Source organism: Chlamydomonas reinhardtii, chromosome 16 (assembly GCF_000002595.2).
Source record: "Chlamydomonas reinhardtii strain CC-503 cw92 mt+ chromosome 16, whole genome shotgun sequence".
In the NCBI taxonomy this organism is placed as follows: Eukaryota; Viridiplantae; Chlorophyta; class Chlorophyceae; order Chlamydomonadales; family Chlamydomonadaceae; genus Chlamydomonas; species Chlamydomonas reinhardtii.
This window is the reverse complement of record NC_057019.1, coordinates 5,630,799-5,655,688: the sequence shown is the minus strand read 5'-3', so window position 1 is coordinate 5,655,688 and position 24,890 is coordinate 5,630,799. Positions and strand designations below refer to the sequence as shown.

The 24,890-nt window shown below is 65.5% G+C and overlaps 5 protein-coding genes across 5 annotated transcripts; 2 read left to right on the top strand and 3 right to left on the bottom strand.

The window, feature by feature from the left end:
* Positions 1-4: 4 nt before the first annotated feature.
* CHLRE_16g679400v5 (uncharacterized protein) lies at positions 5-13,382 on the bottom strand. The gene is made up of 25 exons (XM_043071382.1): positions 13,285-13,382; positions 13,132-13,211; positions 12,451-12,541; positions 12,161-12,229; positions 10,941-11,946; positions 10,425-10,687; positions 10,037-10,096; positions 9,594-9,719; positions 9,285-9,338; positions 8,911-9,117; positions 8,425-8,734; positions 7,991-8,192; positions 7,392-7,785; positions 6,987-7,097; positions 6,405-6,701; positions 6,037-6,084; positions 5,529-5,632; positions 5,197-5,303; positions 4,704-4,801; positions 4,387-4,541; positions 3,760-4,240; positions 3,463-3,552; positions 3,033-3,134; positions 1,087-2,791; positions 5-815 (listed from the first exon to the last, which is right to left on the bottom strand). The coding sequence occupies exons 3-25, from the start codon at positions 12,478-12,480 to the stop codon at positions 385-387; spliced, it is 6,450 nt and encodes a 2,149-aa protein (XP_042916038.1). The 5' UTR covers positions 12,481-12,541; positions 13,132-13,211; positions 13,285-13,382; the 3' UTR covers positions 5-384.
* Positions 13,383-13,433: 51 nt separating this feature from the next.
* On the bottom strand, positions 13,434-15,982 carry CHLRE_16g679450v5 (uncharacterized protein). Its single transcript, XM_043071384.1, has 6 exons — positions 15,773-15,982; positions 15,643-15,696; positions 15,400-15,505; positions 14,965-15,090; positions 14,332-14,466; positions 13,434-14,071 (listed from the first exon to the last, which is right to left on the bottom strand). The coding sequence occupies exons 1-6, from the start codon at positions 15,838-15,840 to the stop codon at positions 13,982-13,984; spliced, it is 579 nt and encodes a 192-aa protein (XP_042916037.1). The 5' UTR covers positions 15,841-15,982; the 3' UTR covers positions 13,434-13,981.
* A 130-nt stretch (positions 15,983-16,112) lies between these two features.
* On the top strand, positions 16,113-18,628 carry CHLRE_16g679500v5 (uncharacterized protein). Its single transcript, XM_001695823.2, has 5 exons — positions 16,113-16,260; positions 16,349-16,390; positions 16,461-16,567; positions 16,781-16,880; positions 17,561-18,628. Exons 1-5 carry the CDS (start codon positions 16,217-16,219, stop codon positions 17,571-17,573), a joined length of 306 nt encoding a protein of 101 aa, XP_001695875.1. The 5' UTR covers positions 16,113-16,216; the 3' UTR covers positions 17,574-18,628.
* Positions 18,629-18,630: 2 nt separating this feature from the next.
* Positions 18,631-21,145, bottom strand: CHLRE_16g679550v5 (uncharacterized protein). The gene is made up of 7 exons (XM_043071386.1): positions 20,843-21,145; positions 20,235-20,577; positions 19,906-19,971; positions 19,562-19,667; positions 19,256-19,378; positions 18,811-18,984; positions 18,631-18,668 (listed from the first exon to the last, which is right to left on the bottom strand). Exons 1-7 carry the CDS (start codon positions 21,015-21,017, stop codon positions 18,657-18,659), a joined length of 999 nt encoding a protein of 332 aa, XP_042916036.1. The 5' UTR covers positions 21,018-21,145; the 3' UTR covers positions 18,631-18,656.
* Positions 21,146-21,282: 137 nt separating this feature from the next.
* Positions 21,283-24,861, top strand: CHLRE_16g679600v5 (uncharacterized protein). Its single transcript, XM_043071388.1, has 8 exons — positions 21,283-21,489; positions 21,567-21,607; positions 21,750-21,879; positions 21,994-22,052; positions 22,573-22,655; positions 23,149-23,212; positions 23,523-23,639; positions 24,057-24,861. Exons 1-8 carry the CDS (start codon positions 21,366-21,368, stop codon positions 24,324-24,326), a joined length of 888 nt encoding a protein of 295 aa, XP_042916035.1. The 5' UTR covers positions 21,283-21,365; the 3' UTR covers positions 24,327-24,861.
* The last annotated feature ends 29 nt before the right edge of the window (positions 24,862-24,890 follow it).

Below are 24,890 nucleotides of genomic sequence, written 5' to 3'. Positions count from 1 at the left end.
AAGACAGCATTCTTATTTACAGGAGCGGTCAGTGGAAACAATACGATAGCATTTGTTGGTCAACGCAGCGTTGACTCGCTCGTTGCAGCCTACGTTCACAAAGCAAATACTATGTACTTGAAATAACACAATTGTCATGAATACGCACGATAAAGTCCGAAATTCCAATCTCATTCGCTGGAGGAAAAACACACACGCACGCTCACACGCGTGCTCACTCGCTCGCGCTATCTCGAAAGGCCGGTGCTGCAACTCGCTCACACTACCCCCTTGTCCGCCAACAGAAGCATTCCCCACACCCCGACCTGCGCCCTCAACATTTGCCCATTACACTGCAACTGCAATACAACCATCTCAGCAGCATGCAGGCCGCCGTCACTTCCCTCACCGCAGCAGCCTAGCGGTGGGCGACACGGGCGGCGACAGGGCATCCTCCACCCGCAGCTCCCCCTCGTCTCCCGCGAGCGGCGACCCCTCCCCCTCCGACTCGCCGCCCCCCTCCTCCGCACCGTAACGCCACCACGCGTCAATCACGTGCGTCCGTGCCGCTGCCGCGGCCGCGTCGCCCACCCCCGCGCGCACGCCCAGCAGCCCCGCCCCTAGGTCGGGTGGGCTGTCGCAACGCCCCAACCCATACCCACTACCGGCACCGCCACCACCTGCTTCCCCTCCTCCGCTTCCAGCTCCTGCTCCGCCTGTCGCCTGCTGCCGCCGTGCCGGCCTGCGGCCGCCTGTGTCCGGCGAGGCGTCCAGCAGCAACACGTCCTGCTCGTCCCGCACGTCCTGCTCCGCCACACGCTGCTCGTCGTACAGGTCTGCACAGGCAGCAGCAGGCAGCCAGATCACGTCGCAGGCAGCAGCAGCAGGGGCAGCAGGGGCAGGGGCATACAGTAGGGGCACACGGCGTGAATACACAGTGGATAGCCACACACATGGGGTGCACACGCATGACCCGGCCACCAGCCTGAAGCCCAACGTGTGTGGTGCACAGCCCGGTACCCCGTGCCGGTAACCCCCCAGGCCGGCCTTGCCCCATCACCACCACCACACACATATACCTCCCCCACCACACTCCCTCCATCTCACCCAGGTCAAGCTCGTCCAGCGCGCGGTCCGTGTCCGTGTCCGGCGACCTCACAGCCTCCTCGCCCTCGCCCTCGCCCGCCGCGCTGCACGAGCCGCCGCCGCCGCCGCCGCGCGCCTCCGACGGCGCCGGCGTCAGGTAGCCGCCAAAGCTGAGCTCTGACACGTACGAACGCGCACAAGCAGAGTTGGCGGCGCCGCCATCCAGACTGCCGCTACCCGCCATGACAAAGCCCGCCAGCAGCCCGCCGCCGCCGCCGGAGCCGGCGGCGGAGCCGGCGCTGCCGCCGCCGACTGAGGCTGCCGCCGCGGCGGCGGCCTCCGCCGCCGCGGCGGCAACGGCTGCCGCTGCCGCGGCCTCGTAGCGTCGCTGGCGGCGGCTGCCGCCGCTGCTGCCGCCCGCGCTTCCTGCGCTGACACCTCCTCTGCCGGTGCCGCCGCCCCCTCCTCCACCTCCTCCGCCTCCTCCGGCGACGATGCTGAAGGGTACGGGCACGTCGGCGACGTCGCGGTAGCGGTGCCGCGGCGGCGGCGGCGGGTAGTGGTAGGGCGGCGGGGAGCCGCTGCTGGCCAGGCTATCGGCGTAGCTGCCGCCGCCCGCGCTGCGCGGGTGCGAGTCTGCGCTGTGAGCGGGGCTTGCCGTCGCCGCCATCGCAGCGGCGGCGGCAGCGGCGGCGGCTGCCGCATCTGCTGCCGCCACGGCCGCCGCCACCTCTGCACGGTGGCTGCTGCTGCCGCTGGCGCTACTGCGCCGGCCGCGCAGCGCTCCGACGGCGGCAGCAGGCGGCGCCGTGACCGCCGGCGCGGCCGGCGCCGGAGCTGTCGATGCTGGTTGGGAGCTCGAGCCCGCTACCTGCGCGCCTCCCTCTGCCCCGTCCCATGCTGTACTGCTTCCCACGGATCTCACCGACGCAGGCGGTAGGGACGCGTCCTCGCTGCCTCGCCGCCGCAGCGACGGCATGACGGCTGCGATCCCCGCCGCCGCCTGCAGCGGCGGCGGCGGCGGCGGCGGCAGCGGCCCCGGCGCCGACGGCAGCCGCCCCACGGCCACCGCCGCCGCCACGACGGTTGTGAGTGCGCCGCTGTTGGCACGGCTGTCGGCAGCGGCTGCGGCGGCTGTAGCAGCGCTGGGCACCTGCCGCTCGATGAAGGCCAGCACCTGCGGCAGTAGCTCCAACGGGAAGCGCTGAGGCAGGCTGTAGCGCTCCGCGGTGGGCGGCGGCAGCGGCGCCGTCGCACCGCCGTCACCGGCAATGACAAGCCCTACAGCGCCGGCGCCTCCGGCGCTGCCGCCAGCGCCGGTGGCGGCAGCGAAGCTGCTACTGCCGCCGCCGGCGAAGCCACCCATTGCTACTGCCAGCCCACCAGACAGGTCTTGCAGCAGCTGCCGCCGGGGAGACAGCAGAGCCGCCGGTTGCGCCGCCGCCGCCGCGGCCGCCAGCGGCGACGAAGGAGCGTCATCTTGGATGCTCCCCCTGCTGCCATTGCTGTTCTCGCTGTCAGCGGCTGTCAAGTGATCGGGACAGGGCGCGTGCGTGTGCACGTGCGTGCGCTCCCCGGCTGCGCCCGGTTTGTCCACGTCGGCAGCGTTGGGCCCTGACCCGTCGCCTGCGTCACCCGCTGCTACTGCTGCTGGTGTTGCTGACACGGACGGGTCCTGGCCGGCGCCACCGCCCACCGGCGGCTCCACGTACTGGGCAATCATGATCTGCACGTCAACACACACAGGGCGGCGCAGCAGCATGAAACAGAGAGGCTCAGCATTGAGCGCATACGTGCTGGGCCCCTGGTACCTCTGCTCTCTCTTCTTCATTGGGTTCGGTTTAGTTTGGGCTGGTATCTACAACACCTCCACACCTCCACACCTCCACACACACACGCACAGCCACAGCCACAGCCACACACAGCCACAGCCACACACGCAAGTACACACAGCCAGCCGCACCCACCTGCAGGTAGGCCTGCAGCAGGTGCAGGTCCATGTGCTGGGCCAGGGTGGCGCAGGCGCGCTCGCTGCCGTAGCACACCGACACCAGCGTGGGCATCAGGACCTGGGGGGGGGGGGGCGGGGGCAGGAGCCGGGAGGGACAGGGTGAGGGGGTGGGAGGCCGGGAGGGACAGGGTGAGAGGGTGGGAGGGGGCAGCAGCAGTGGCGCACGTCCTGGCACGCGAAGGGCCATGCTCTGGGTCAGGAATCAGGATGGCTTGACTTGGTTGAAACGCCTACCGTACTCGGGCCTCTCCCTTCCAACACTGTCTCCCCCCGCTCCAGCTCTCCCCTCCAACCTTGGCTTGGTTTGGTTTGAATTGGGCTGGTGATTACAACGCCTACAGCTCTCCCCCCCTCACCTCCACCTCCACCCCCACCTCCACCCCCACCTGGTGTAGCTGCTGCTCCACCCAGTACACGAACGGCACCTCGGCCAGCCGCTGCAGCAGCGTGGGGCTCTTGCCCCACAGCAACACGTCCTGATGCCGGGGAGAGGGGGGCGTTAGCCGTTCATGTGTAGAACGGAATGGTGACAAGCATCACAAGTATCAAAAGTATGAAGTATGAAGTGCCCCGGGGTAATTGATGAGAGGTGTCACAAGAGGTCTTGACAGGTACGTGGAGGCGCAGCAGCCCTCAAGCTCCCGACCCCTGAAACCCCCATCTCCCGCCCCGCCCCGCCCCACCTGGTTGCTGGAGTGCAGCACGCCGTAGTGCCCGATCAGCAGCAGCACCTCATTCAGCAGCTGCACCAGACCCGTGTGGGGCGGAGGCGGAGGAGCCGCAAACGACGACAGCGGAGGAGGCGGCGCGCCGCCGGCACTGCCGCCCATGCCGCCCAGCGGCGGCGCGCCACCCAAGCTGCCTCCGGCGGCGGCGGAGCCGCCGCCGCCGGAGGGCCGTGCCGCCGAAGGCAGCACGGTCCCCGCCGCCAAGGCGGCGGCGGCGACAGCCGCCGCGCCGCCGGCGCCGCCGGCGGCCACGCCGCCGCCCGCTCCGCCTGCGGCGGCTGCGGCTGCCAGGGCGGCGCGAATGGCCGGCTCTGCGGCGCGGGGCGCTGTGGGCCACTGGTTGGTGCAGTAGGAGAGCAGGAAGCCCACAAGGTGGAAGAACACCACGCGCAGGTCGGGGGCGCCCAGGCTGGTCTGGGCGGCCAGCAGGTCCAGCCTGGGGGGGGGGGACAAGGTGTGTGTGTGTGTATATGTGTGTGCGTGTGTGTATTACGCGTTAGGAAGACACGCAGCACACAAACCTGACGCCAGGCGGTCATAGCAGTACCCGCTGTGACGCTGCACAATGCGCCGCCCGCCCACCTGGCAATGTTGTTGAGTGTGCGCATGACGCATGCCGCCACCTCCACGAAGTTGGGCGGCAGGCGCTCCGGCCGCGCCTCGGCGGGCGTGCAGCTGGGCGCGGCGCGCAGTAGCACAGCCGTCAGCAGCGAGGGCAGGCCGGCCATGGACGTCTCCTGCGGGGGTGTGCAGTGTGTGCGTGTGGAAGCACAAGGATGGAAGTTGTGTTGCATAACAAAGCGGAGCGAGACCCGGGGATGGAAGTTTGTGTGTGTATGCGCGTGTTGAGCGGGGTTGAAATTGGTGGGGGGATGCTCAGGAGCCGACATTGCACACACCTGGAACGCCAGTGCAATGGCGGCGCCATTGGCTGCGGGCGGCCGCCAGCGCTTGTGAGCCGTCAGCGCGGCGGCGGAAGAGCGCCGGCCGGGGCCGCCTGCGGGGGTTGAGGCGGGCCGGGAGGTGTGAGTCGTGCGGAAGCGACCCACGTCAACACGCTGAGGCCAGGTGGCAGTACGGCAGGCCCCTCCACCACGACTGCCTGCCCCTTCTTATCCCTCCGGGTTCGGGTTCTGGGGTGTCTGTGAAACTCTAACACCTACTTCAGCACACGCACACCCACACCCACACGCTCTCACGCCCCCCCCCTGCTCTGTGCGCTGGCTGGGTCTTAGTTCCCTGCACTTGCGTTTGCAACAAAGTACCCCAACCCCGCCCGACTACCTATGGTGATGTACCACAGCTCGCATATGCGGCTGCAGTTTCTCCCTGCAGCGCGACTGTTTCCTTACGGGATTGGTTCAACGTTAACCCCAACCCCGCCCCCCTCACCCGCTAGCGCCTCCAGCAGCGCCAGGCACTGCAGCACGTATCCGGGTATGGGCGCGGTGTCGGAGGCGCCGGGCGGCGTGTCGAACAGGCTGAACAGCTCCGTGGACCTGCAGGGGACGGGCGGGAGGGAGGGAGGGGCAGGGAAGGAGCGGAGCTGGGGAGGGAAGGTCGGATTATGTGCCGTACACGCACACAAACACACACACACACACACACACAAACACACATATACACATAATTTTCCCTTTTCATATGCACACACACACACACACACACACACACACACACACACACACACACACACACACACACACGCACACAGACACACACACCTGTGTATGAGGCCGCACGCCACGATGTACGCCACCAGCTCCTCCTGCTGCGCCTGCAGCCCTGGTTGGTTGGGGAAGGGCGTACGGCACAGGCACGCCAGCGTCTGCGGGCAGGGGGGGGGGCACGTGGGCGGGGGCGTTCCGCGCGTCAGCAACAGCAGCTTTAGGCCGACAAGAGCGCCAACGTAATGCGAGCCGTAGGGGTTTGGGAGTTATTGCACCAGGACAGTGCCAACAAGTGGTGCGGGACAGTGCGGGAGTGCGGGGCAGTGCGGGGCAGTGCGAATGCCAGTAGAGCAGGTTGGCAGCAGCTCACTGACAGGGCCCCCACTGACACACACACACACACACACACACACACACACGCACACACACACACACACACACACACACACACACACACACACACACGCGCGCGCGTGTATGGCGGAGTTGTTCCGTTTTTTTGTTTAACACACACACACACACACACACACACACACACACACACACACACACACACACGCACCTGCAGCAGTGCCGCCAGGTACCTGGCCTCGGGCGGCTCCTCCCACACCTGCGGGCGGCGGGCAGGGGGGGGGGGGCGCACGCCGTGGGGTACAAGAGCGCAACGCGCATACACGGTAGCACGGTCCTCTCGTGCATTCACTAACACACGGTCACCCAGTGGACAGCATGTCAATCTCATCGGCACCAGAGCTGGCGCAGCCCTCCCCACCCCGCGACCGCCTCGCCTCCCCAGCCAGCACCGCTCCAGCCATCAAGGCCATCCCCCAATCGATAGGTCGTCATTTCATGCTTGTGAGTGGATCACACCGTTCTCCACATGAACGGCCAACGCTCCCCCAGGTAAACCACTCACACACACACACTCACCTCGTCTGCTGCCAAGCCGTTGTACCGGTCCAGAGACCTCTGCGCGCAGCGCACCAGACCCGACAGAGCCGCGGCCGCACCGCCCTCCGCCGGCGGCGCCGCCTCCCCTCCACCACTTCCACCTCCTCCTCCTCCCTCTGTCCCCGCCGGCGCTGCCGCGGCGCTGCTGCTACCACTGCTGCTGGCCGCGGCTGCCGCGGCTGCGCCGCCGCCGACACCGCCGCCGCTGCCCCTGGCCAGCATCCACGCGGCGTTGTGTGTGGATGAGGTCACCAGCAGTGCCAGGAGCTCCATGAGCTGTGGGGATGGGGAAGTGGGGAAAGGAAGGGGGGAAAGGAAGAGGGGACGAGGGCATGTGGGCAACGCTGACCGGGAACACGGGGAGGGCAAGCGCGTGGGCAAACGCATTACTCTCAGGCATTGGGACATGAGTGTACGAGGCAGGAGGTACGTGACGGACATGAAAAGACGCACACACAGATGCAAGCAAGAGGAGGCAAAGGGAGTTGACGCAAACAGGCAGGGACAGGGCGGGAAAGCACACCGGCGGAAAAGGGGCGTGGTGCAAGAGCGGGAGCGCACCTGCACGGACGTCTGCGGCGGATGCGGCGTGGCTGCGGCCGCCGGCGCGGTGAGCAGCTGCGTCAGTGCGCCCAACAGGCCGGACGGCCGGGCCGCGTGCAGCGCCAGACCCTGAGGCAGCAGGGCGGGCAGGCAGGCAGGCAAGCGGGCAGTTATTCATTGAGGCGGGAAGTGGCGGGTGGCGAGGCAAGATCAGTTGAAGAGCCAGCTTTACATGCTACGTGCCGGCTGAGCATGAGGCTGCCAAACACCAGGCAGCCAGCCAGCCAGCCGGCCAGCCAGCCAGCCGGCCAGCCAGCCAGCCAGCCAGCCAGCCAGCCAGCCAGCCAGCCAGCCAGCCCCTCCGCCCGCCCGCCAGCGCCACGTCCAAGTCACGTGTCGCGTCACTGCCAGTCCGCGGCCTACCTTGCTCCTGCCACCCAGGTCCGTGTGCACGCGCTGCAGCAGGTGTTTGACAGAGGCAGCCGCAGCAGCAGCCGCACTCGCCGCATCCGCCGCCGCCGCCACGCCGCCGCCGCTGCCGGGCGCCCCTTTTGCTGCGCCGCCGCCCTTGCCCCTGCCGCCTTGCAGCGCTGTCCCTGCCACTGCTGTCCCTGCTGCTGCTGCTGCTGCTGCTGCTGCTGCTGCTACTGCCGGCGGCGGCGCTCTCGCTGGCACGGCTGCAGCTGCAGGTGTGGCTGTAGCTGCGGCTGTAGCGCTCATGACTGCCTGCACCAGCTCACTCCAGGCCGCCACCAGCTGCTGGCCGTCGCCCGCCTCCAGCAGCGACGCCACCGCCGGCGGCTCGCTGAAGCCGGGCCTGCGGTGCGTTCGAGTTTGTTGGATAAGGAAAGCACAACGGCGTATGTTGGGGGCTGGTTGCCAAGGATTTACGGCAGCCGTAGCGCTGGGGCTGGAACGCAGTAGGCGCAGCATTCAGCACATACGGTACGCCTGGTCAACCGCCATACCCCCTCATCTCCCATTGCCATTCCTCAAACCTGAAAACCCCAAAGCAAACTCACGTGGCCCGCTGCAGCCGCTCCAGGATCTTGGCGGCGCGGCGGCGCATGCCCTTGAGCCGCCGCTTGGCGTCACTGGACAGCGTGATGGAGCGGTCGGAGGAGCGCAGCGGACTGCCGGCCGGCTGCAGCTGCAGCAGCTGCTGCTGAGGCTGCTGGGGTGAGGCCAGAGGCGGCGGGTGCGAGGAGGAGGAGCCGGCGCCGTCTGTGGTGTTGTTGGGTTGTGTGGCGAGGAAATATGGGGATGGGCTCCAGGCGTATAGGGTTGGGGCGTCTAGGGATGAGCAACACACAGGCCGTGGCCATGGCAGTGGCAGTGACAGCGACACGGCCCATCAACACTGTGCCCTGCGCCCCCACACGCCCTATCCCATTCACACGCCCGTGTGCACACCGCACACTTGGGTCCCGACGCAGCACGACGCAGCATGCCGCACCTGGGAGCGACGACACGGAGGGGGTGGCGAGCAGCCCGTTCGACGGCGACGCCAGGCCCGACGGCGACGACACGCGCCCATGCAGGATCCGCGTGCTGGATCCAGCACCGCCAGGCGGCGTGGCCGGGCGGCCGCCGCCGCTCCCGCTCCCACTGCCGCCGCCGCCGCCGCCACCCGCACCCAGGTGCAGCTGCAGCGCGCTGGCGCCTGAGGAGGAGACCTCGGGCGAGGGCGGGCGTGTGGGGCGGCCGCCCTGGGGCGAGCGCGGGGAGGGCACGGTGCCGTCCAGCGTGCGCCGCTCGTACAGGTCCTGTGCGGTGCGTGTGGCGTGTGTGCGGCGTGGCGTGGCGAGGGATGTGATGTGGCGTGCTGAGGGATGTTTGCAAGGTGAGATACACGTAGTGGGTACAGCAGTGTGCATGGCATATCATTTACCGAGGATGGCCTATGGCAGTGTGCAGGGCATGTCACTACACCCTCCTTCACCTTGCCCAGCGCCGCCCGCTCTTTGATCAGCTCCAGGTGCTGCGCCCGCCGGCCCGCCGCCTCGCGCAGCCGCTCCTCAATGCGTAGCGACAGCACGTCGCGCTGCCGCTGCCGCGCCTCGGCGGCCTGTGCGGCGGCGGCGCGGGCGGCGCGGCTGGCGGCCTCCCGCGCGGAGGCGGCGGCCCGGCGCTCCTCCTCTAGCTTAGCCTGCGTGGGTTGGAATTTTGCGTGCACATGATAAGATGTACTTGTGGTATGGTGCAACGCGTGTCGGCAAGCGTAAAGGCAGTTCAGGCACCCAGCACGGTGGGTCCCAGCGGTGGTCTGCAAAGGCCCCGGATGCGTGTTGCCGGCGGGGCAGGCGGCGGCCGCACCTGCGCTGCCAGCTTGCGCCGCTGCCGGTCCGCCAGCTGCTCCCGGCGCTCAGCCTGCGAATGGGTGGGTCAATGTACAGATGGAATGAACACGTGTGTTCTGATGGCATGGACGCGCAATGGCATGAACGCGCGCGCGTTCATTGGGGTACCCCCGTCACAAGCGCCATGTCCTGGCCACGCCAACCCCATGCTCTCCCGTGTCCCTAACCCACCGCCCAGTGCTGCCCCTTCCCGCCCTCCTGCGCCCACCGCCTCACCTCCAGCAGCTTCCCCCCCTGCGCCCAACCCCCCTCCCCTCCAGCTCACCTCCAGCAGCTTCCGCCGCTCCTGCGCCTCCTCCACCGCCGCCGCCGGGCCGCGCCCCAGCCGCTGCTGCGCCTTGCGCTGCTCCAGAGCCTGGCGCCGGCGCCACTCGCCCTCCTCCAGCTTCTCCTGCGAGCATTTGGAAAGCGCAAGGGGAAGGGAATCGACCTCGAACCCATGCATGCGAATGCGGAAGCAAGCAGCGGTGTGTGCCCAGCAGAATAGCATCAAATGGCGCGGCACGTGTGCGGATCAGCAGGGACACATAGGGCATTTCTCGCGGATGAGCAGCAGTTGCACAGCACAGGCAAACAAGGCCACGCCTGCTGTCCGCTCCCCACCTCCACCTTTCCTGCCTGCCGGCCTAACACTTAATCCCTAGCATACCACAAAAAAGCAAAGCGTCACACAACACATGCTCTTCGCATGCCGCACGCCGCACGCGCCTGCAGCGCCATCTTCTTGTCCTGCTCCAACATCTGATTGATGAAGGCCACCTCAGCCACCTGCGCAACAGCAACAGCAACAGCAACAGCAATAGCAACAGCAACAGCAACAGGCAGGCGGTCAGGCAGGTAGAACCATGGATGGTCTCCTGCAGGCGAACGTAGGCAGGGCTAAACCCTATCCGGCTACAGCCCAACTCGCGCAGCAGCCCACTACCATGGCGATCGCGCGCCCCCACACCCCCAGTGGCCGCCGTCGGTCATCAGCACGCGCGCCCCTACGCCTGCTGTCTACCTCGCTAAACTACTCTGCACCACCTTTGCAGCCCCCACGTTACAACGCCCCCACGCCCCACGCCGCCACTAGCCACCCCCAAGCCGCCCGCACCTTCTTGGTCTCCTCCACCGCCTTCTGCACCCGCCCCGCCAGGTGCGCCTGCCGCAGCTCCGCACTGCGCGCAATCTTGCCCTCCACCCGCGCCGCAATGGCCCCCGCCCGCTCCTCCACCACGCTCTTGGCGCTCTGCCGGCTGGCCGCCGCCCGCTCCAGCCGCGCCAGCCGCTCCTCCACCATCGCCTGCCGCGCCTTCTCCGCGCGCGCCTGCCGCTCCTCGCTGGCGCGCCGCACCTCCGCCGGCGACAGTTTGCGGCCTGTGCAAGAGTGACGGAAGAAGAGAGGCGGGGTGCTAAAGGTTCAGGTAGGTGAGTATGAGCGCAAGTGAAGCAAAGGCGGCGTAGTGGGGGAGTGGGATGCTGCACGGGCGTTAGCATAATGTAAGGGGAAAGGGTGCGGCATGTCGGCCGAGTGCGTGCAGCTGAGTGGGCTGCATCGGGCTCCGTGCCTCTGCGACGTTCTGCGAAAGGAGACGGGCCCCGTATTCAATTTAATCAACCTCACACTCACTTGGTGAGGACAGCATTTTGGCGTACAGGGCGTCCCGCGGGCTGGCGGCGGCGCCCATGGGGCTCAGCGTGCCGCTGCCGCCACTGCCACTGTGACCGTTGGCGGCGCCGCCACCGCCGTAACCGCCATAACCGCCATAACCGCCGCTGCCGACCGAGTCGGCTGCGCTGTAGGTCTCCAGTCGTGGCGGCGGCGGCGCTGTGCCCAGCCGGAAGGCGGGGCTGCTGGCGGCGCTGGTGCCACCGCTGGCGGCGGCGGCGCCGCCGCCCCCGGTGCTGCCACCGCCGCCACTGCGCGAGGCACCGTCGCCGCGCACATGGCTGTGGCCTTGGTGCTGCTGTGGGTGCGGCGGCGTGAAGCGCTCACTCCAGTTGACCTTGTCCTTCCACGGGTTGTTGACGCTGTCACGCCCCGCCGTGTCCTTGCCGCCACTACCCGACGCGCCCGGCCCCGCCCCGGGCAAGCTAGAGGACTTGAAAGAACCCGGCAGCGAACCCGGAAGACTGCCGCCACCCCCTCCACCGCTGTCGCTGCTGCCGCTCGTGACGCGCCGGGATGATGCCGCAGCGGGGCCGCCGCCGCCGCCACCGCCGCCACCTCTGCTTGCAGCCGCGCCCGCGCCCACGCTGCCCGGCGCCGCCGCGGCAGCGTGCGGGTGCGGCGGCGACGAGCTCGCTGCGTGGTGCAGTGGGTGGGCGGGCTGGGGCAGGCTGACGTGCTGGTGATGGTATTGTTGCTGCGGGTGACTTTGAGCCGCTGCTACAGCCGCCCAGCTGCCAGGCGCCGGCGGCGGCGCCGCCGCCGCTATCCCCGAGCCCGCCACGCTGCCGCCACCGCCGCCGCCACCGGTGCCCTGCCTTCCAGCCCCGTGTGCGAGTGCGTGAGGGCCGGGCGCAACGCTGCCTACGCCTGAGACCGCCGGCATGGGTGGCAGGCCGCCGCCGAAGGGGCTGTGCGGCACGCGGTGGGGGCTGCGAGCGGTGCTGGCCCGCCGCGACGCCCGCACCTGCACGGCACAGGATCATGGAGACTGCAGGTCGGCGGCTTTCCACGGCCCCTATTCCAGGCCAGCACAGCCAACCCGGCGTTGCGATGCCCAAAGCTCATGCCGCCAGCCGCAACACTCCCAGACAGAGACTAAAGATCAAAAGTTCCCAACCTACACCACAGCTTCCCCCTTCCGCCACCCACCCGTGCGCCCCCTTCGCCCCGGCGCTCACCTCCCACGCCACCTTCTGGCGGCTAGGCGACACCACACTCGCCAGCTGCTGCCCCAGCTCCGCAAAGTCCTGCGCGGTTGCGTCAGCGGTTGAGGATGCGGTAGTGGCATCGCGGTAGAAGGAACCCGACAGCACGCCTGGCGCCATCCAAGCACCTCAGCACACTCCCCCGCACTCTAGACATTGTTCTGGGTCCTTGACACACTGCACAAATACGAAACACACACGCTACTGTATCTCGCCTCCCCCTTCCCGGCCCCCTTCCCGCCCCCCGCCCTTCCCGCCCCCACCTGCGCGCTGGCCTCCAGGTAGTCCACCATGGCTGCGGTGTGGTGCAGGCTGCAGTCCAACTCGCAGGTGAGGTACACGTCGTCCAGCAGCCTGGGGGGCGGGGGCGGGCGGGCGGGGGGGGGGGCGGGGGAGTTAGCAAGGGAGGGAGGCGGGTAGGGAATTCCAGCTAGAACCAAGATGGGGAGGGGGAGTGGCAGGCAGGGAGAGGGGGGGAGAGGGCGGGAAGGAATGGAGGGGATCCGAGTTTCGCATATCAAGCTTAGGATGAAATGAGTCCAATGGCTGCGGGGCAGCGGAGCGGCGTGTCGCATGAGCGGCGTGCTGCGGGGCACATTAGTTCTGTAGGCGAGAGGCTGAGAACAGAGACTGTGGGACAGCGGAGCGGTCTTGCATCTGCGGCGTGTTCCTGGGTGCGCCCATTCTGCGGGCAGTAAGCAGGAGCGCTCCCGCATGTGGAGGACGCAGCAGTGGGCCGCGGCTGCGCCGGAAGGCTGTGAAAGGCCCGCCTGTTGCAGCCCCGCCCTGCAGCCCCACCTTCGCAATGTGCAGGTCAAGAAAGGACCCGTGTGGAGCACAGTCAAATATCAAGGCAGCAGCATGCTGGGGACTGTGCAGGGAAGGCAGAACGCGCGAGCTGGCTACGAGGGCAACCCCGGCGGCACGCGTGTCGAGGGGCTCACTTGTTCAGTTGCCGGAAGAGCTTCGTCCACGAGCGCCCGCTCCGCCCCGTCTTCGCGTCGACTAGTTGCCACCCCACATCCTGGAATTTGCATAGGAAGAGCCTCACTTTACGGTGGCGTCAGTTGTATCTCGCACAAGGGGAAAGCACTCACCCCCTCAGCCGCGTCCGCTGCGGGCGGGGCAACCGGCCGGCTTCCACCTTGCGAAGAATTCCGTCCTGAGCTTGAAGCTCCTTGCTGCGCTGCCCCACCCGACGAGCGAGAGAAGTCCATTCCCGCTGTTTCCCGCCTCGGTCCTCGTCAATTCAGTTCCTTCTACATAAATTCGATATGCTACATTGTTTTGTTTCGCATACTGTCGTCATATTCAGCGAATAGCCCCTTGCGTGCAGTCTCGAAAGCAAAGAACTTCCAGCACAGCCCATATAGCACGTCCTTAAAGGCCACACAAGCATACACGCAATCATACAATGATTTCCCAGAATCGTCTCGCCGCATGAAATGGCCTTCGCGCCGCAGTGCCCCATGTCCCCCACCTTCATTAAAACACCCCGTTCCGCCCCCTGTTGAGTCTCACACTTGGTGGAATCCTTGAACCAACCTCCATTCTGCACTTCGGGTGGTCACTCAACGTGTAACACGGGCCTGCGCGCAACAGACGCAGCCCAGTAAACGCATCAAGTCTTCCCCCACATCCTTCCGCGCGCGACACTCCTCCGCCACCGCCGCCGCCGCCAGCACACCGCTATAGCCGCAGCACTTTACCACATACCACCACGCTAAGCAACATAACAAAGACCCGCAGAGCTAAACTATCACTAACACAATGGCACAGGTACGGCGCCCACTACTACTTGGGTGCGCCGCCCATGGTGGCCTCCGGCAACCGCTCAATGGAGTAGCGGTGCGACTGGAGGAACATGATGGGCACGCCGGGAATCTGCGAGCAGGCCGATGATGCAAACAAGCAGGTTCAGATATAAGGACCACACGTTTGCGTCACATGCACAATGCCAACGGAGCATATTCCAGAGCTCACGACCAGGGCAGCTGCAACGCCGCCTCTGCTTCGGCCCCAAGCCTGCCCCTCCCAGCTTCACCCAGGCGGCAAGGACCCCGCCACCTGTCTACCGCCCACGCCTCCCGCTTCCCTCCCTCCTTCGTCCACAGCCCACGCCTCCTTGCCGGCTCCCGCCCCACCTTGCGGATGCGTCGGCGCAGGTCGCGGTCGCACGTGGCCACGATGTAGCACCTGTGCTGCTGCACGCGCTGGCAGATGCAGTCATCCGCGTACGTGCCCTTGTGCGTGCACGGCAGCCGCTCAACGCGCGGGTCCTGTGGGCGGCGTGTGTGTTGCGGAAGCCCAGAGGGCATGTGACGCGCGAACGAGTGCGTGGTGCGGTGGCATCCGGAGATTTGCATCGTGTAGGAGTTGGGAAGGGCCGGCACGCCGAGGCCCTGTGTCAGCAACTGCCCGCCGTCGCCAGAGCTCCACCCTGTCTGGCTGCAGTGATACACCACCTGCTGACAGAGACACGCCGCCTGCCGCCTGTCCCTCACGTCCCCACCCATCCCCGCCCGTCCTCGCACCGCCGCACCACGACACAAACCAGACTCTGCCAGCCGCCCCCTCCAGCTCTCCAGCTCCCCGGCGCGTTCAGCTGCCTTGCAAACATGACGTGCTAACCCGCGCGCCCCACAACCCCGCGGCTCTCTGCCCCCCACACACACACACTCCGTTCATTGCGCTTGGAGTTAACGGACCCCTACCGCCCCTCCACCACCCACTTCCACCACCACGCCCTCCCCCCAGCGCTCCCATCCGCCTCTCACCTTGGCCACCTTGAGCGCCACGCGGTACTTCTGGCCCAGCTTCTCCAGCTCCGCCAGCACGCAGTCGGTGATGCAGGGCTTGCACTCGGCGTACAGGCAGTCCACCATGCCGCGGACCAGGTCGATCTGGGTCAGGGGAGGGAGGGAGTGGGGGAGGCGGAGTTTGCGATGTGGGTTGGGAGGGAGGCGGCAGCAGAATGGCTACGGTATATGTGAAGTATGCTGTGCCGCGCTGTGCGGGTTGCTGCAGGTGGTGGCAAGAGGGACGAGACAGGCTGCTAGGTGCTGAGACGGCGCCCCAGCAATACTGCGACGTGTTTCCTTCGCCGCTGCCGCGACCGGCCCTCGCCCGGCCCCTGCCAACGCTTCAACCGGGCACGCAGACTAGCATAGTGCTCGCTAGACCCTTGGTGTTCTGCCCCAGCCCCAGCGCACCTTGTTCTTGATGGAGAAGTTGATAAAGTTGGTGTCCACCAGCACCTGATACGGCGGCCCCAGCTGCGTGTTGTAGCGGAAGAACAGCGCCGACGACACCTTCTCACTGCAGCACCACGTGGGCAGCAACAGGGAGGTGACAAGTCGGGAGCAGCATGATGTGTGAGAGCATGCCCAACGATTGACGCTCAGGGTTTTGGCTGTGGCCAGCGTGCTAGGGCAGAGCGCCGCTGCTGCACTCACACGTGGCGGACCTCGTCCTCCTTCTTCTCCGTCTTCTGACGCTTGGCCGGCGGTCTGCAATGAAGCGTGACGTCAGGCCGTGACGCTGGCTCAGCTGGGGACGGGGGGCCGCCGCGACTGCGCGACTTACTCTGCGTCCTTTGGGTTCAGCATCCGCTTCACCTCGGCAAATTTCCGGGTCTTCTTCATTTTCCCCATTCTTGTAAGCTTTTAGCGAGTAAGATGTAAGGTCTGAGCTTGGCAGAAACGCGAATTCGGCTCAGCGCGTCAGTTCTGTGGAGGCGGCAGGCGAAGGGTTGTGCTAAATGATTCACGGTGATGTGCAAGGCAGTCCTTTGAGTTATTGTTTGCTAATCATTTTTGACTTGGGGCTAGGCCAGCATAACAAAGAGCACAGACGGAAATGCTGCATGGGGCCGGTGGGGCGATTTGGTTTAGTGCTGCGGGTGCACCACCGGACGGAAGTGCACAAACTATAGAATAGCAAGATAAACGCTACCGAAGGGCCCAAGCGTGGGAGAAGGCTCTTGGCAGGGTTTTGCGTTGTTCGGCCCCTAGCGGCTTACTGAGCACCATGGCTTGGCGCAACTCTCTTTCCAAGAGCATGCAGGAGCTTAGGTGCGGCTATCTTAGCCCAGGACCAGCTCTGCGCTGATTGCGCCTTCTCGGAACTAGAAGACTGAGCCTGCGCGCTTTCTAATCGCAGGATTCACCTGTGCCAGACTTCGGCGGGGAGCAAGGGTGTTCGGTAAGTGAGCGGGAAGGCGTGCTCCGGTGAGCAAATGTCCTCACGCCGGATGCTGCACGCACTCGCGCAGGGACTTCATCGTTGCTAACTATGCGGAGATGAAGAAGGCGAACCCGCACTTCCCCATCCTCATCCGCGAGTGCGCGGGCACCGAGGCGTCGCTCACAGCGCGCTACGGTGAGCCCAGGGTTAGGGGGGAGTCGCTGTCTCGTGTCAGGGGGCTGGCGCGACCAACGCATCCATCAGCGGGACCTGGAGCAGGCCCCACCTGCTGCATACACGCCGCGAGGGGCGACCTCTAGCAACCTTGGCTTACGGCCGCACACGGTTTGCAACCCCACCTAACGTCCGCCTGCCCCCCTGCCCCCCGGCACACATACACATACGCAGACTTCGGCGCTGAGAAGTCGGTCAACGTACAGGGCGCCACGACGGGGGCGGTGCAGCAGCAGCTGGAGCAGCTCATCCTGGCGGGCCAGTCTATGCCCAAGTGGGTGGGGGCCTGCGGGCGCGGTGTGAAGTGGGGGGCGCGCGCAGTGTGAAGTGGGGTGGACCAGGCGGGGTCGGAGGGGAGCGGGAGGCGGCGGCAAGTCATGGGAGACGGAGGGGTGGGGTGGGGAACGGAAGAGGCGGGGCGGAACAGCACAGGAGAGGCGGGGTGCAGCTCGCTGCATAGGGCGCTGGGCGGTGGATCCGGTGATGGACGCAGCGCAGCGGCCTAGATGTGCTTGGGTAAGGATGGACCGCCGTCCATGAATCGTGCTCTGGGTGTTGTGTGACAGGGTGAGGGTTTTGCCGGCGCCTCCCTGTAAGCGCCTCCCTGGGTGGCGCGGGCAGAACCCTCAACCGACTGCACAACGCACAGAACGTGACGTAAGGCCGGCGGTCCGTCCTTGACGGGAGCCAGCAGCGCCCTGGGTGCAGGGAGCGTGGACGCGGGTCGCCTGGCCTGAGCTCAGGGGGTCGTCACGCGCGGAGCTATTGCTGGGGCGCATTCACGCGACCATTCGCGTGAACGCATTCAAGCAGCTCTTCCATGCTTTTACATGCCAGGTGGCGGCACGAGCACCAGCTACAGCTAATTGATCTCGTTGCGCTGTACTGCACGTGGCGACCGTCCCTAATCTGCGGTGTGGCGCCTTGCTGTGCTCATGTCGCGCTGCGATGCAGGTCCGGCGAGTAAGCGCGCAGTGGCGAAGATCTTGGGCGACAGGCCGCCTTCAGGGCCCAGCTTTAAGTGCGGCAGGGTGCTGCGTGGAATGCTGGGCCATCGACGGCCGATCCCTTTGACACGCGCCGCTGCCAGTTGTGGCCGGCAGTGATGTATCAGCAGCTGAATGTGGAGCGATGCAAAATATCCGGCGCGCTACGTGCCGTGGCTTATCACGTGAAAGGGCAGATGGAGCTTGCAAGTTGCAAGGCGAGGCGGGCTGTTACAGATTTGAGTCTGGCTTCCGAGGTTCGAGTGTACGCCACTTTGGAATTTAGCACCACCTTTGCGGGTTAACCTTTCGATGAGTGGTCCGTAGTACTTAAGCAAATAGGTATAATAGCAACCCCAAGTCCCCGAGGGCTCGGGCTGGGCCAACGGCGCATGTGTGCAGGCGTGTCCGGCCGGGCGGTGTAGAGCGTGCATGCTATTCTTATTCAAAACGACGGCACGATGCGTTGTGCTAACAAAATGTAAACGTGCACGGTACCTACACGAGCCTCACTTATCTACAGCACAGACAAGCACGCACCACAGAAACAAAAACACAGACATGCCCGCATGGCCCTGCTACCAAGGTGTGTCACGTCTCCAGCAGTCCCAACAAACATAACCATGCTCCCGCCAACGCCTCACGTCAACATTACGTCAACAAATGCACACCCAGTTAACTCAAATGCCCCTGTCAACACTTAGCAACATGTACGGCAGCCTCCCGGCTTGTTGTGCGCTGACCACCCAGCCTCCTCCTGCGCCGCTGCTCACTGGCTGGGGTCGTTCACGGTGCCCACGAACGCGGGCAGGCCGGTGGGGGTGTGCATGATGATGAAGGCGAAGGGGCGGTTGAAAATGAACTCGGGCGTGGGCATCGGCAGCGCACAGCGCAGCATCATGACGGCGGTGGCGGCGGCCGCCACCGTGCCCTCCTCGTCCACCTCCACCACGGCCTGCGCAGCAGCAACAGGCAAAGGCAACGTTCGTTTGGCACAGGGGACGTTCGTTCGGTGGTTGACGAGTCCGTGCCAGGAGAGGAGCGCCAGGGAAGATGCAGGCAGGCTACCCTTCAATCTGGTGACCAGAGAGAGGGCTGAAGGACCATGGGCTCGCCCAGGGCCCCATGCTGCATCGGCTGCCCCCCGCCCGCACACACTCTATCGCCATCCTGGCACCATGCATACCGTACCATCGATGCATCCATGCGCGCCCTTACCTTGTGAACGACGTCGCTGACAAACATCTTGGTGTCGCTGAGGCGGCTGAAGTCGGCGCTACCTCCGAATGCCTGCTTGACGCCGAGCTTGTGCAGCACGGTCTTAAGGCTGAGCTGGCTCTCTACCTTGAACTTGGGCAGCTTGACAAAGCACTTGCCCACCGGGCGCAGCTCCTGCACACGGCAACAACGTATGCACACACCTAGGATTTCCACACACTGTCTTGCATGCATGCATGGTCCTGCGCGTTTCCTTCCCTTGTGCTCTTTAACAAATGCCACGTGCGTAAATGACCCCTCGCTGCCCGGCGCTGTAGCTCAGGTTCTGTCCTCTCAACAGATACCGCTTCAAACCAAATTGGTACCCCTCAGCCCATTCCATCCCACCCCTCCCAACCCGCCCCCTTGCTCACTCGCCCACCCTGCACGGTCCCGCCACACCCACCTGCGGCCCCGAGCCCCAGTCCTTGAGCGCCGCCTCCATGGCCACGCCCACCGCCGGCAGCAGCGCGATGGCGCTGAAGGCGTCGCCCTTGTACGGCAGCGCCACTGCGTCGTACAGACCCTCCTGCGAGGCAGGCCGGCGGACAGGTCAGCAGATTTACATGCCGGAATAGTGCAACAGAAGTCCATAGCAAGCCAGGGTAGTTCGTCATCCCCTCAGCAGTGGCTGCAGCGTTCTGTGGGCCGCGCCCAGGCCCCTTGACACGCAAACTTTTTCTCCCGCAAACGCCCTGTCACGACTGCCCACCTTGCGCACGGCGGTAATGCGGTCCTGCGCCTCGAAGTTCTTGCACATGAAGGGAACCTCCTTGGTGGCCTTGGCGCCCGTGGTGAACTCGCCAGGAAAGGTGTCCCTGGGGTTGGGGGTGGGGGAGCGGGGTTCGAGGGGCAGTTGAGGCACGGTTTGGGACGCGGGCTGGGCTTCTTCACTGCAGTACAGGCCTACAGGGCGTGTTGTCAATAAGCGGAGACTTTGTGCATTCCGACCCGCCAGCCGCACCGATGAGTAGCGGGTACCGAACAAGCACGCCTGCCGGTGATGGACCTGGACAAGAGCCCCTGCTGCAACAGCCTCATGCTCCCCCAACTCACTCCTTCTTGAAGGCGTGCGTCCAGAACCCCTTGAAGTAAATGGCGTTGGCCAGGATGGCGTCCCACCTGCGTAGCAGGTTGGTTGGCAGATGTCAGAGGTATTGGAGCAGAAGGCGTGTTGGCACGGTGTTTTGGCAGATTGGGTGGCAGATGTGGCAGCAGCAGTTGATAGCAGCCGTGTCGGGGTGCAGATTTGCGCACAGCACAATATCGGCACGAGCCTCCCCCCTTCCTCATGCGAGTCATGCCTGGAACCCCGCCCCGCATTCAGCACGCCCGTGCCCACACCACCCTCCAATGCCCGCACTGCCGTACGGTGCCGTACTCACTGGTCGGTTTGTACCAGGTCCTTGATCATGCCCTTGGTCACGCCCTCCACCCAGGCGTTCACGTCCTTGGCGCCGTTCACCGCCTCGCGCGCAGTGGCGTCGAACAGCGACTGCATGGCGTCCACGTACTCCTTACGCAGCGTGGTGCCGCGGTGCGTCCACACGCTGTTGGCGAGCACCATGCGGGAGGCGGAGCCCTCGGCCGCGCCGGCGCCGGCTCCGTTCAGCAGCGTCATGGTGCGGCCCAGCTCCGAGTTCAGGTCGCCCTCACCCAAGTTGGCGGCGTTCTCGGCGCCGCCGGCAATGGCTGCCAGCAGCTCCGAGTGCGTGGACGTCTTGGGGCCTGACGGGGAGGGAAGGCGAGTAAGGCACGTGGTGGAGGGGTGTGTGGGGGGGTGGGGGTGGGGGGGGGGGGAGGGCGCGTGCGGGGCGGTTCTACAATACTGTGTCGATACCAGTGCGGCAGCCCGCCCTGCAACCTTTTTTGCTCTTAACTACTATCACGTGTTGCTTGTATGGCCACCCGGTGCGCAACTAGCGACGCCTGCGGTCCCCCGACAAGCTCGACGGTTTCGAGTCTAACTTCCCAAAAAGGTCGAACGACTCACCCGCGCCGTTGAGGGCCAGCGTGAGTGCGTAAATGATGCTCATGGGGCTAAGAAAGCATCCCTTTCCCCCGGTTCCCGCGGCAGCTTCAAGGAACAGCGCGTACGATGCTTTGGAAAGAGCACTCAGCGCCGGGCTGGCCGGGGCATCGGCAACAGGGGCCTTGACGGGCGGCATGGCTGTAGTTTGATGAAGGTGCCGGGTGCGGGAAGGAAAACAGCGAGTTGCACAGTGGTGTTGTGTCGCGAGTGCCTGTGACGTCGAAACGTGTGTCTTTGCGTGCTCAGAGTTGTGTTGGAGTTTACGTCAAGTGAGTGTTTGTAGCGTGTGAACGCGTTTGGTCTCAAGGCTTTATTTATGGGGTGTGAATGCTGGGGCCCAGGAGCCCCATGCGGGTGCTCAAGAGTGCGACTGAGCCCGGGCCCCTTTGACTATTTGCTAGGCACCTGCCCTCAAACTATTTCCCTAGGCTCGAATGCGTCAACCATAAATTACCACGGTCCACGTTTATAGGCCTAGGAAAGGATGGCGGAGCAGCGGCCACCCGCACCCGCGGGGCCGAGGCTGCCGGGCCGACTTACCGCTGAACTTATCATGCGGAGCCCGCAGTACATGAGCTGCATTAAGTTCTACGAGATTGACCTCCGCGGTAGGCACCAGCAAGATCACCAGCGTCAGCTGTGACTGTCCAACGGCTTTACCATTCATGATTTCTTGCGGCTGTAGGAAACAAAATTGCGGCAATAGAGAACCTGGGCGCGACTCAGGTGCGGAGCTCTCAGCGCGGGAGGTCTGGCGGCTTTCTAGAGCGGGAACACCTTGACTGGAGCCACTGACAGCTGCAGTAACGAACTTTCAGGCCGGTTGCGAGCACTGAAAGAACACCTGGCTTGGTGGTCCCGACCGCAGAACCAATTCGATAGCATCGACCTCTCGGACAACGCCATCGTCCGCGTGGACGGCTTTCCCAAGCTGCTGCGGTTAAAGCAGCTGCTGCTGAACAACAACCGCGTGGCGAGAATCGCAAGAGGGCTTGAAGGTCAGTCAGCGCGGAGGAGGGGTGCCATGTTGCCCCCGGGGGGTTACGCACGCGGTGACTGGCACGATCAGCACCCTGTGCCGCTCTGCAACGTTCTTACCCTGACATTGACAGAGTTCATCCCGAGCCTGGAGACGCTCATTCTGACCAACAACCGGATAAACAACCTCCAGGTGGGGTTCTGGGTGGGCTGCACAAGGTGCCGAGGGATGTTGCACCAACCGGTAGTACCTGGTGGTGCGGTTCTGCGGATTACGCGCGCGCCCCACGGCTGCGGTGTGCTACTACCGGACCGTGGGGCCGTACCAGCGCATCAAGGGAGCTCGGGGGGGCTCCGAGCCGGCGTGTGCAGATCAGCAAAGGGCAGTTGGACGCCGCGGCAGGATGCTGCCGGGCGCGCGTTGAGACCAGCATAGCCCAGGGCAGAGCGCCAGTGACCCGACATGTCGCCGCGGGCGCCTGTGACTGCCGGGCTGTGCACAGTCGGTGGCAGCAGCAGCCGACAGCGGGTCTGCACCATCTTGCCGCCTCGCGCGGCGGCTCAGCGGGGGCTCTGACCGGTTTCCATCGTTTTACGCGAAGCCTGGGTCCTCAGGCAGGGAGCCACCGGGACGCAATCACACGGCTGCGTTGTGCCCTGAACCCTCGGCCGCTGCTGCATACCGTGCTGCCGCGGCTATGCGCACCCCGCAGGACATTGACCCGCTTGCGACGCTCAGCAAGCTGGAGCACCTGTCGTTGCACGGGAACCCCGTGATGACGAAACCCAACTACCGGTGAGCGCCGCGCCGGGCCGGGCCGTGTTGCGTCGCGTGTGCGGCAGGGTGGAGGGTGGCACGCAGGTGCCTGGGGGCTGGCTGGGCAGGGCGAGGTGGGACTGGGCAGGCGAGGTGGGACTGGAGAAGCGAATGAGGAGCGGACGCTGTCGAGGTGGTCTTATGCGGCAGGGACCCAGGGCTGTTTGTCACCGAGCGCAGGGCCTGTGGCCGTGTTAGTACGAGCGGTGGTTGTGTTGGTAGTGGTAGCGATTGTCGCGCCAGGTGCTGGGACAGAACAAGCAGCTTTGCTGTCAGCACCGGCTGCCACGCGAAACGCACGATTCGCGCACGCGCGCAGTACTGGTTTACATCAGTGCGCCCGGTGCGTCCCGCCAGCGTGTGTGGCCAGTGAGCAAATTCACGTGCTCTGCAGCCAACTCGACTTTATGCATGGTGGTCCGCTGAGCCCATTGTCCTGTTGCTTTCCTCCTGTCTGGCCTGCTGCTGTCAGGCTGTATGTGATCAGCAAGCTGCCGCGGTTGAAAGTGCTGGACTTCAAGAAGGTGAAGCAGAAGGTGAGAGAGGGCAGGAGTTGCGATGGCGCCGGCGCACGCATGGCAGCGCGAAATGGCACTGGGTGTTGGGGGCACGCGCCAGGCGTGTGCGTGCGCTGGCTTTTGTGGTGTGCGGGTGCGGTCTGCGCAATCCGTGTATCGCGCGCCTGCCTCCTTGCATGACAGCCCATGTGGTCACCATCGCGACCGTCCCTTGCCGCTCCCACCCTGCATGATGGCGTTGGTCCCCGGAACCCCGCACCCGTTCACCCTCTCGTCAACATAACCATCTACCGGCACTCACCACCACTCTCCACCACCACGCCTACAGGAGCGCGACGCTGCCAAGGCGCTGTTCTCCAGTGAGGAGGCGCAGACGGCGCACGCCTCCAATACCTTTGAGCCGGACGAGGACCTGGCGGCGGCGAAGCAGCAGGCGGGCGTGGCGGTGAGTGCGTGCAGTGGTGTGGATCTCGAGGTGCCAGGGAGGCGAGAAGGGTGGTGCAGCGTGATGCAGGCAGGGTTGCGGGCGGTGCAGTGTACCGGACGGGTCTGGCTGGACTGATGGGTTGGCTCATTGGGGAGTGTGTTGAAGTACGTGGCGAGGGCAGGCATATGGCCAGGGGGCGCCCAGCGTCGGCCTGCAGTGCTGGCTAAGGCAAGCTTGTCCTGCGTGTGCCACAAGAGCGGAGCTGTCATGACGCGGGGCTGCAAGTCACTCGACCGCGGTGTCAGGGACCCAGCCGACATGCATGGCGCTGCGGACGTATAACTGCGCGCGCTCCTCAGCAGCGATCCCACCGCCACCCTCTCCCCTCCCAACCCACTTCCGACCCACTTTCAACGCACTCTCCACCCACCGCAGAACGGCGGCGCGGAGCAGGGCGCGGGCGCCATGGAGGAGGACGCGGCCGCATCGTCCGCCGCCGCCGCCGCCACGTCGGCGCCCAGCCAGGAGCAGATGGTGGCGATCAAGGCGGCCATCGCCAACGCGCAGACGCTCGAGGAGATCCAGCGGCTGGAGGAGGCGCTGAAGACCGGGCACCTGCCCTCCGAGATTCGGGTGGACGGCGGGCAAGCAGGAGCAGGAGGGGAGGCAAACGGGGGCAAGCCGGACGGCATGGAGGTGGGCTGAGCGGGCGCTGTGCGCAGGGTGCGCCAGGACTGGTTTGGAGGAGGTGGAGGAGGAGGAGGAGGAGGAGGAGGAAGAGGAGGAGGGGCTGTGGGTTGAGGGTGGGTGCGGAGCGAGCTGAGCGGCATGCGTGGAAGAGGCATGCGTGCTGGGCGTTGTGGCAGGCACCCTTTCATTTGTGTGTGTTGAGAACGGACCCGGCTTGACCCTGAGCGCTGACTCAAAAGGTTAGGGTTAAAGCGCTCAGTGTTGAGCAAAGGAGGGAAGGGGTCGGTGCCGCGGGTACCAACCGTCCGGGCGCGCGCATAAATACGTGTTGTGGACACGCAAAGCTTGAGTTTGTGTTCGTGTGTCTGTTTTGGCCTTGGTAATGCCCTGTGCACAACGTTGGGCAACCGTGTATGGACCACGGGCTGCGTTGAGTACAAATGAGTTGACGACACACGCGGTGGAGGCGGATCGGACTGGATGTGGGTGTTGCGCAATGACGGGGCCCAGGCTTGATGTGATCGCAGGCTCGCTGTAACCTGCTGTTTTCATACTCCACGTTCTCTTTGCAGTCGTCAC

Coding starts and splice junctions, on each gene's coding strand:
- CHLRE_16g679400v5 (XM_043071382.1), bottom strand. CDS start 12,480: ATGGTGGACTACCTGGAGGCCAGCGCGCAG. Junction 6,702..6,986: donor CGCCGCAGACGTCCGTGCAG/GTGCGCTCCCGC, acceptor CCATCCCCACAG/CTCATGGAGCTCCTGGCACT. Junction 4,802..5,196: donor GCTGCTGGAGGCGCTAGCGG/GTGAGGGGGGCG, acceptor CAACCCCCGCAG/GCGGCCCCGGCCGGCGCTCT.
- CHLRE_16g679450v5 (XM_043071384.1), bottom strand. CDS start 15,840: ATGGGGAAAATGAAGAAGACCCGGAAATTTGCCGAGGTGAAGCGGATG. Junction 15,697..15,772: donor CTGAACCCAAAGGACGCAGA/GTAAGTCGCGCA, acceptor GCTTCATTGCAG/ACCGCCGGCCAAGCGTCAGA. Junction 15,506..15,642: donor GAGGACGAGGTCCGCCACGT/GTGAGTGCAGCA, acceptor GTGGTGCTGCAG/TGAGAAGGTGTCGTCGGCGC.
- CHLRE_16g679500v5 (XM_001695823.2), top strand. CDS start 16,217: ATGGCTTGGCGCAACTCTCTTTCCAAGAGCATGCAGGAGCTTAG. Junction 16,391..16,460: donor GCGGGGAGCAAGGGTGTTCG/GTAAGTGAGCGG, acceptor GCACTCGCGCAG/GGACTTCATCGTTGCTAACT. Junction 16,568..16,780: donor GTCGCTCACAGCGCGCTACG/GTGAGCCCAGGG, acceptor ACACATACGCAG/ACTTCGGCGCTGAGAAGTCG.
- CHLRE_16g679550v5 (XM_043071386.1), bottom strand. CDS start 21,017: ATGCCGCCCGTCAAGGCCCCTGTTGCCGATGCCCCGGCCAGCCCGGCG. Junction 20,578..20,842: donor GCTGGCCCTCAACGGCGCGG/GTGAGTCGTTCG, acceptor CCTCCCCGTCAG/GCCCCAAGACGTCCACGCAC. Junction 19,972..20,234: donor GACCTGGTACAAACCGACCA/GTGAGTACGGCA, acceptor CCTGCTACGCAG/GTGGGACGCCATCCTGGCCA.
- CHLRE_16g679600v5 (XM_043071388.1), top strand. CDS start 21,366: ATGGCGGAGCAGCGGCCACCCGCACCCGCGGGGCCGAGGCTGCCGGGC. Junction 21,490..21,566: donor CTACGAGATTGACCTCCGCG/GTAGGCACCAGC, acceptor TTGCGGCTGTAG/GAAACAAAATTGCGGCAATA. Junction 22,053..22,572: donor ACCGGATAAACAACCTCCAG/GTGGGGTTCTGG, acceptor CGCACCCCGCAG/GACATTGACCCGCTTGCGAC.